This window comes from Limulus polyphemus, unplaced genomic scaffold, assembly GCF_000517525.1.
Source record: "Limulus polyphemus unplaced genomic scaffold, Limulus_polyphemus-2.1.2 Scaffold245, whole genome shotgun sequence".
In the NCBI taxonomy this organism is placed as follows: domain Eukaryota; kingdom Metazoa; phylum Arthropoda; class Merostomata; order Xiphosura; family Limulidae; genus Limulus; species Limulus polyphemus.
In genome coordinates this window covers 185,342-194,739 of record NW_013665855.1, presented here as the reverse complement: position 1 = coordinate 194,739, position 9,398 = coordinate 185,342, and the positions used below count along the sequence as shown (strand labels likewise).

The following is a 9,398-nucleotide window of genomic DNA, read 5'->3' as shown; positions in this document are numbered from 1 at the left end:
TGCTAAATTAGGGACGGCTAGAGCAGATAGCCCTCGTGTAGCTTTGCACGAAATTCAAAAACAAACAAACTCCTGTAGAATAATAGTCAACTGTTTGAAAGTGCTAAAGTTTCCAGGTCTTTTGAAATTTACTTGGTTTTTCTTGTGATCCTTAATGCTAATTCTTTCATCGTGGCTTATTGTCAACAATATGTGTAAAAAAGAAAGTTCCCAAACTTTTTAGTTCCATTATTTGCATTTGAAAATTTATGTATGAAGTCATGTAAAAAATCATGCTTAGTATCCAAAGTTTTCAAAAAAAAAAGGAAGGAGGTGGTTCCTTTTTTTTAATGACTTCTTTTAAAGTTTGCACCCGTTTTTATCATGATTGTTGCTTTTTTTTCAAAGGGTTCGTGTCAAACAAAAGTCTTTTATTTTTTAATCAAAATGATACAGAATTTTTGACAAATGAAGAAAAATGGCAAAATGAATCGTGTTCATCTCATTTTTTATTCAGAAACTTTCTTTGTATGATTGAAAAACGATAATTAAAAAAAAGAAAAATATATTAAAAGTATGGAGGTGACTGCAAAAAAGGAAGCATGTTTTTTTTTAACTTGGCCCAATATCTCTGTTTTGGTAATTAGTTAACTAAATTTTAGGATTTCAATATAATGTGGTGTCTGAAATTTTAATGAATGACAAAGATTATTGTAATCAAAGTGATTTAAAAATGTCATTTTACGTACTTTACACAATATGAAAAGTCAAGCTAATAGAAGTACAAGGGTACTTACATATTTAGGTTTCTTTCTATCTATTTCAAGCCTTTACAGTTATCATATTTCTCAGTTGTAAACTGTTTTTAAATGGATGTTTTTGCCCTTAATTCTGGTTGATTGTCAAACCAGATTCTTTATATGTTTTTCTCAAACTACGTACGTCATCACACTGAAATACGGTTTTGTATTATTTTTAAAAACTTTTCGTAATGGTGGAATTTGTTTCGTAGAAACCTCATAGAATACTTTTGATTTAAGTTTCAAATGTATTTATTTTTTCTTTTAAGTTTCTAACCATAATTCCTGTTGACTCTCTTATCCCATTTTGGGATCCTAATCATGAAAAGAAAGTGAATCAAAATTAATTTTACTTCTTAGCTTATAACATAATTAGTAATCATATAGACTCGAAGTTTCCTGGTGTCATAACCACATTTTTAGAAATATATGCACTGGGATGTAGGTTCTGAAGACATATTTACTCTACCAAATAACTGGTTCCACTTAGAACTTTGTATCTTACTTTAATAATGTCCTGAACTCAAAAGCCTGAAACAACCTTGCTGGAACAAAAATAGTTGCAAAAGAATAATTGTAATTTGCATAATAATGTAATTGTGGAATTGTAAATACTTTCGACAGGCACAAAGGAAGAACTCACCGTGCCATGGTAGAAGTAGCACGGCGAAGTGACCAGGTGGAAGACTTTTGTAAGAAAATCTGTAAACAGTTAGAATGCTGTCCTTACCTATTTGGTCCAAAGTATGTGGGAGACGATTGTCCAGAACGATGTTTTAGTCTCACCAAAACTAAATATGGTGAGTAACGAATTATTTAGTTGTATATAAGCAACTAAAACTGGAAAAATAAGAGTGAGTCACAAAATTCCAGTCATACAGACTTCACCGTATAAAAAGATTTATTATATTGTGTTTTGTAATCTGACATTGGTATTATATTTATATCAATTTGCTACATTGTGTTTTTTAGTCTGATATTAGAATTATATTTATGATATCAGTTTCAGCTTAAGTAATATCCCAGATTTTAATAATTACAGTACAAAATATGCTAAAGAAGAAAATTAGCCAGACCCCCCCTTCAGCGGGAGTTTATAGACGAGGAAAAGGAAAAAAACGTAGATGTTGGCGAGTGTTACAGAAGTACATCAAGCAGAAACAACCGATTACAGCAGCTACCACCACCAATGCTGAAGTGGGGGAAAGTGTTGGGAATATCACACCAGGAGCAACTTTGAGGAAATTAGCAACACATAGGAAACGAAAATACAAAAGGCTAATACAACAGCATTCTCCAGTTGTCACTCGAGGTTCCAGGTTTAGCACCGTCAGTCTAGAGCAACGTGGTGTGAAGAGACAACAGAGCCTAACTCCCGAATACCTACAGCCACCTAAAAAACCCCATATCCCTGTTAATGTGGCAATAAGCGGTACTGTTGAAAGATCAAAGCTTTTGACACATGTTCCAAAAACAGAATGCAATGTTGAAAGTGCCAACGATGTTAAGGTAAAAGTTTCTTTTATTTCAGTTGAATATTTTATTTACCAGTTTACTGCAAATTAGAACATAGTTATGTGGTATTGTTAACAGGGGACAATGATAAAATTTTCTGTAACTTGTTAGCTTCATTTGAAGAAACTTTGATAATTTGATAAAAACAGGAGGAAGAGTACTTTTGTTTTTTACAACAGAATTATAAGCTAAATCAACTGCTAACAGTAAGCAGTTACACTAAGTCTTCAAAACACAAAATTTACTCAAAGACAAGTGAAATATATTGCATATATTACAAGCACTTAAAAAGTTTCAGTGATATATATATATATATTTATTTATATATAAATTATCAATGGAGAATGTTTAGACTAAAATGAAAAACAAATCAGTAGTTCATTCTTTCTTTGTCATAAAAACCTTAATATCTTTATTAAACTGGGCATAGCCTATTAGCAGACTGTGAATCCAAAGGTCCATGCTTAACATTCTGTTCCTGCAAAATTGCACCCCACAATTTGGGGCCGTGGGTGCATTATAGAGTGACAGTTAAATCCCTACTATTCAGTTAGAGAGTCCCTTGAGAGTTGATGGTGGGTACTGTTGACTAGCTGAATTCCCTTGAAAATTAGGAATAGCTAGAGCAGATAGGCTTTGTGAGAGTATATGAAACAAATAATTTCTTAGTTCTTATTTTGAAATATCCAAAAATATTAGTTTCCGTTTGAAAGAAAATTTTATAAACTAGTTTGTTTCAAACAATCATTTATTATTTACTTTATCGAGATTTAAGTTCATGTGTTGTCTAGCTTAAGATGTTTTGTTCAACTTCTTTTAGCCGATGTTGATCATAATACCTCATTTACTTCTAATTTCATTCAAATGCTCTTTTTTCTTGAAATTTTCACATAAATTACTGATAAAAAGTGAAATTTTTCATTTCCCAATTTTTATTGAAAATTTGCTAAATCAAACTTTAAAAAAAAAAATTTTAATTCTTTCTATTACGTTATTAAGATATAAAAAATATTAAATATTCAACATATGAATAAGATACATTTCTTATGATATTGATCATTTATTTAATATTGATAAACCAAATATTTCCCATACTTGTATAGCTAGAAAATGCTGCTCATAGCAACTGATTATAAATTTCAAATAAAACTGGTAGTGAACTTACTATATGTTACTTCTCTTAATTTGAATAAAACAGATGTTTAAAAAAATTTCAGTGAGCATCATAACTGGCACGTATGTATCTTAAGAAAATATGTCATTCTTCCAACACAAATATTTCAGTGTGATAACTGACAGATGTGTAGTAGTGAATATATTTTACAGTTAAACACAAAAAAGCACAAAAATTCATACCAAAGGGCAAAATATATGCTTACAAAATAGACACTTTCACATTACATTTAGGTCTAATTCATACTTTACTTTGAACATAGTATTTGATCATACAGATTAGTCAAGGTGTCTAAAAGAGTTTTTTTGAGAAAATTTTCTAAATTATAGTAATGCCCAAATAAAACTTACTTGTCCAATATTCACGATATACATGTGCATGAACAACTAGAAACAAGTAAATTGATGTAACAGATAAGTAAAAAATAAACTTTCAGGTTTATCCTATAGACTTTGATATGCTTTCCTATTATCCTATAGACTTTGATATGCTTTACTTTTATCCTATGGACTTTGGTACGCTTTACTTTTAACCTATAAATTTTGATATTCTTTACTTTTAACCTATAGATTTTGATATGCTTCACTTTTATCCTACAGACTTTGGTATGCTTTACTTTTAACCTATAGATTTTGATATGCTTTACTTTTAACACATAGATTAGATTTTGATATGCTTTACCATTATCCTATAGACTTCGATATACTTTACTGTTACTGACACAAGCAGCATGTTTAGAAATTATGATCATGTTAACTGAAACATTTACCAATCTTATTTAATTTGTTACAAATGATATTATTAAGCTTACTCTAATTTCCTTATTACAGGTTCTAAAGCCAGTAGAACTTAAATCTAATCCCCTGGAATGGTCAGTAGATGATGTTGTGACATACATCAAGTCTACTGACTGTGCTCCTCTGGCACGGGTTTTAAGAGAGCAGGTAAGGTTCATCTATGCTTTGCTAAATAACTGCCATTTTATCTGGTACTTGCTAATTGCAAACTTTTTTTTTTCTGGAAGAACTTTATTTTAATTTTCAAAATTACATGTCTGATACAGAATATAATTCCGAGTATATTTTAATTTATGCATATGCAAACAGGAAGCAATCACTGATCTATTCGGAATTGCATGGATAGTGTTAAGAAATAATGGGAGTCTTGTTGACTTGGGAGTGAGAAATTCAGTATTTTTCCATTTCTATAAATTTGAAAATTTTATTGCTTTTTTTTTCTGTAGTACTGAACTTCATCAGTTTAAATATTACTATCCAACTGTTTTAATTATAAATGTTGCTTTAATATATCTTTTATGACTACCAAAAGCCTTCAGTTTTGCACACTCCCAGTTTTTAAGTTGATTAGCCATGCCTTAGTATAGTAACCAAATAAGAAGATATTAGGAAAAAAAGGAGACAAAGGTATTGAAATAAATGTAGGATTACTATTTACAGGTAAATGAAAGTAAAACAAAAATATATATCAGTAAATAGTAGTAATAATGTTTGTAGTTGTGATATTTCGGGTATTTTACCTATTTATCAATGAATGGAATTTTACTGAAGTTATACATATGAATGTGATACAACTTTAACTTATTTAAACATAAATTAATAAAATAATTGAACTATCACAACTATGGTTTTTACTGATTTTATTAAAACATCTTTTTCTAGATTTTTTTTTGTTAAGTCTTGCTCTCAAGGACAGTTTATAAATATTTCACCGTACTCTCCACACTTAATACTTAAGTGTGTCCTGTAAATTGTTTGCTCATCTGATGTAGAAATATAGGTAATTAGTGGTGATTTCAATTTGAGTTAGTTTGGGGCTAGTTAAAGGATAATGTTTTGTTTTACTCTGTATTTAAAGGTGACTTTCTGGACTTCAATGTACCAATATAAAACAAAATAGTTATACATATTTAATAAAAATTGTCTTAAATATGAAAAAAAATGATTATAAATATTTTGTTTCATCAGATTTGTTTGGAAATTTTAAAATGTTACCAAACACAAACTGAAGTAAAGTACAAAGTGAGTAATGCCTGTTGTGAACTGGCTACTATAAATAACATTGTATATGTGGTGGGGTATTGTAATAATAAAATAATTAAAGTAAGTTACACATATACCTAAAATAGAAAAAGTATTTTTAATATTTTTTATATAAATGTCATTAAGCATTTCAGTTTTTCTTTTCGTATTCTCCAACTACAGATTTTTAAGAAGCCACTGCTAGTTAGAGTGATTTAGTGCATATTTATAAAAAAATTAATTCGTTTATATTACTTGAACTTGTTGGAATATTTAAAAAAAATATTCATTTCACATCTGTGATCTTACTTTTGAGACAGTAGTTTTAATAGGATGGAAATGCCCCAAGCTTGTGAATTACATTATATAACTAATTTATATTCAGTTTTACTGCTTATGTATTTGTACATTTACATTGAAATATCTTAAATTGACATAGTTAGTTATGGGTAAAAAATTGCATGTTTAGTGCATCAGTTATTAACATATATATATATATATAATTTGTTTCACATAATATCCATCAACTTTGTTTTTAGTTCAAGGTAATATTAATATTTTTATGACATACTGTGATGGCTGTCCTTTTAACCAGAACATTATGACATTCCTTCCAGGAAGTAGATGGCCAAGCATTACTTCTTTTAACGCTCCCAGCAGTTCAAGAATTTTTGGAACTGAAACTGGGACCAGCCATTAAGTTCTGTCACCAAGTGGAGCAGGTGAAGTTGGCCTTCTACACTCGGTTTGCAAAGTAGCGATTACTGATGTAAGGAAGCTGTGATCGTAAGACTAGACAAGTGAAATAAATACATTGTAAAAAAAAACTAAATGATAGAAAAAGTCTATTGCACAAAATTTATAAAGCTTAATATTCTGTAAAAAAAAATAAAACAAATGTGCAGATCTTTTGATGTGTGTTAAGTTTTTAACTAATATGACCGAAACAGAAAAGGAATTATGTAAAAGTTCTCAACCCAACTCCTATCATTCTAGTTTCTAGAAAAAATATGTTACAATGAAGGAATTTATTTTAAACCATGATATCATACAAATAACAATCTTAAAGGCATATGCTAGTGCATACAATATTAAAGGTAACGTCAAAATCTATTCAGATAAGCTACTTCATTCTTACGATGAACAAAAGGTTAACCAACATTCTCTGTTGTCATCTTAAAGTAGCAACTGTTTTTACAAAAGTGTAGATATTGTTTACATTCCAAATGTTTATTTGGACCTTCACTGTAAGTAGGATGATGATGAAAAATGCTTTGTAAGTCTTCTTACACATCAATTAAGCTAAATGGTCTCTCTCTCATCCTACCCATAATGTGTACATTGTTTTGAATATTAGTATTGTTTCTATAAGCTACACTAATAATGAAAATAAAGATTTACAATAGTAAAATATCATGGCATCCTTTAAAAGTTTTCCTCTTAATAAGACAAGCTAAATCAAAAAATACTTAATTTCAATTTTTTCATTTCTGCACTGAAGAAAGCAAAAATTATTTTTGCATTTTATTTCAATCTCACCAATTATTTGTGATTTTAGTGTTGCCACCTTAGAAAAAAAGGCAATGTGCATTTTTGTATAATAATTAATACAAAAAGATTCATAATATACAGAACATCTAACTCACAGAAATATTTTAATGCATACACAGAATGTTTTAAAGGTTTCAACTTGCAAAACTATACAAATAGCATATTTGCCTAGAAGTGATCTATCTACCAGCATGTGAAGTTATAATTAAAAACCAACCTTAAGTGTTTTAATATCCTACAGCTGCCTGAAACACACACTTTCATCTAATTGTAGAAACAATGAACAAATGAAGACTGAACTTCAATAATTAGTGTTTAGATAACTTATTTAAACAAAAAATATCTGTTACAGGAACTTTAGAAAATTACCAAGAGAAGTGTGTAACTTTAAAAACGTTATGTCATAAACTTGGCCATTATTTAGGATGTTTTACCAGTTGGTATGTAAACAAAAAATCTTGGAGATACAAATTTTACCATGAATAACAGACAATATTTAAATAAACACAGGTATATACTTGTAAATAGTTTCATTTAGTATTGCTGGTTGATGGAAAATGTAAAAAAATCATGAATTTTATTGAAAGCACAATAAAATATTTCATTTAAACACAGCTTGTACATTTATCTTTTCACGTGCTGCAATAAAATCAAAATGTTTCTGAACACACACTGGAATAAAGAAAACTTCACCACTGTAAAATGGCCCCCACTAATGTACATTCAAACTTAAATCATAAAGTCCTTCGCATGCATATGTCCATATAAACAATGTCTCTGTTGATCCATTAGATATAAAAAAATGTTTATTTGTAATGTTCACTTCAAATATGAAGTTCCTCATTCTATGGTCAGTATCCAAACAAGCCACAAGATGAAAATGATAATTTAAAACCCTTGAGAACTTTGGCTGTGTTTCAGAGAAGGTGCACGGTACCTATGAAACTGAAGTGTAAAAACCTTCAAGAAACAGCAACTATTATCCCAGTCTATACATTCTTCTCAAACTGCATACTTTCTAGTGTAGCAACGTTATCTTAAATGTAGTAGTAACTGGCCAAGTACTACTTTCACAATCCTTCTTCAACTGTTGGCAACCAGAAAGCCTTAAAAAAAACAAAAAAACAATCTTATATGTCACTGTTAATGCACACAGAAAATTTAACAGTATCAACAGTTAACATCAGTTCACAAACAGAATTTACTTCATAAGTGAATTTTGAGACTTCACATATAAAGGTAACTTACCATATTAGTAGAAGCAGAAGCCAGCATCATATACTTAGGACTGAACTGAACACACTGTACAGGGCCAGCCTGATCACTTGTAAGAACAGCTGTTTTTGCTCCTGTCTCAGCACTCCAAACGTGAATTTTGCCATCCGTTGACCCTAGAGATAAAAAGATCTTTGGTAATCATTTTGTGGCAAAACATTTCCATACCACTGAGCTACCATGCTGTTTATAAAACTTCTCTGACTAATGCTAATCTATTACATTACTGATATGGACCCCACTGTCTTTTTAAACACATTTTTCTAAATCAGTTTTTAACCTTTTTGATATCCAGGACCGACTTACTGCATTCTTAAACTGTCACTGACCATTAAAATGAAAGTACATGGAAAAACAATTACGATTTACATACGAATATTCTGTCAGTTTTGTTTGTTGTTCCCCCCCCCCCAAAAAAAATCCATGCAATAGCAATGTGGTTATGACAGAATGGTGCAGGTCTGTGGACCAGTGGTTGAGAAATACTGTTCTAAACTATGCACCAAACTGCTTATGGGTCCATGACTTTGTTAGTTGCAAGGTTCTTAACCCTTTCACTGCTCCAATGCATTATATGATGTTTTAGGTTTTCCTGCCACTGTTTGAAATCCCAGCTAGTTGGTTGTACCAGTGACACATAGATATCACCTTCGGCACCTATACATAGTGGGAAAAAATGTATATAATGTAAATATTAGACATTTATACAGTAGTTTTAGTGATTTATATCAGTGTGATATTTGTACAATACAGTCGTATTATTCACAACCAATGCTGCACTAGTGTATGATACCACATCTGGAAAAACAAACAAGTCCTGCTTGTCCTTCAATCTTATCTTACAGTCCGTGAGAGTTGTCCCAGACCAGACTGACCCCCCACTCACTCAGGAAACCACCAGATCTACACAGAGGTCATGATATGACTTTCTGGTGTTTATTCTTTACTTCTGCATGCTCTACTACGATGTAATAAGGTAAAAAATGTTTTTTTTTTATGATTGTGGTGGGGGTTTTTCCACCACAGCTGAGCAGTAAAAGGGTTAATAACACACCAGTCATACAC

At 30.5% G+C, this 9,398-nt stretch overlaps 2 protein-coding genes across 2 annotated transcripts in view; one reads left to right on the top strand and one right to left on the bottom strand.

Moving 5' to 3' along the window:
* The window catches only part of LOC106478727 (scm-like with four MBT domains protein 1), a 38,357-nt gene extending 32,038 nt beyond the window's left edge, over nt 1-6,319 (top strand). The window contains exons 15-18 of the mRNA XM_013939288.2: nt 1,404-1,579; nt 1,822-2,288; nt 4,299-4,412; nt 6,125-6,319. Of these exons, the coding sequence (XP_013794742.1) occupies nt 1,404-1,579; nt 1,822-2,288; nt 4,299-4,412; nt 6,125-6,265 (898 nt within the window). The 3' untranslated portion in view covers nt 6,266-6,319. The remainder of the gene's footprint in view (nt 1-1,403; nt 1,580-1,821; nt 2,289-4,298; nt 4,413-6,124) is intronic.
* Nucleotides 6,320-7,618: 1,299 nt separating this feature from the next.
* The window catches only part of LOC106478737 (WD repeat-containing protein 82-like), a 17,486-nt gene continuing 15,706 nt past the window's right edge, over nt 7,619-9,398 (bottom strand). Inside the window, exons 8-9 of the mRNA XM_013939297.2 lie at nt 8,307-8,449; nt 7,619-8,164 (exon numbers count right to left, since the gene is read on the bottom strand). Of these exons, the coding sequence (XP_013794751.1) occupies nt 8,129-8,164; nt 8,307-8,449 (179 nt within the window). The 3' untranslated portion in view covers nt 7,619-8,128. The remainder of the gene's footprint in view (nt 8,165-8,306; nt 8,450-9,398) is intronic.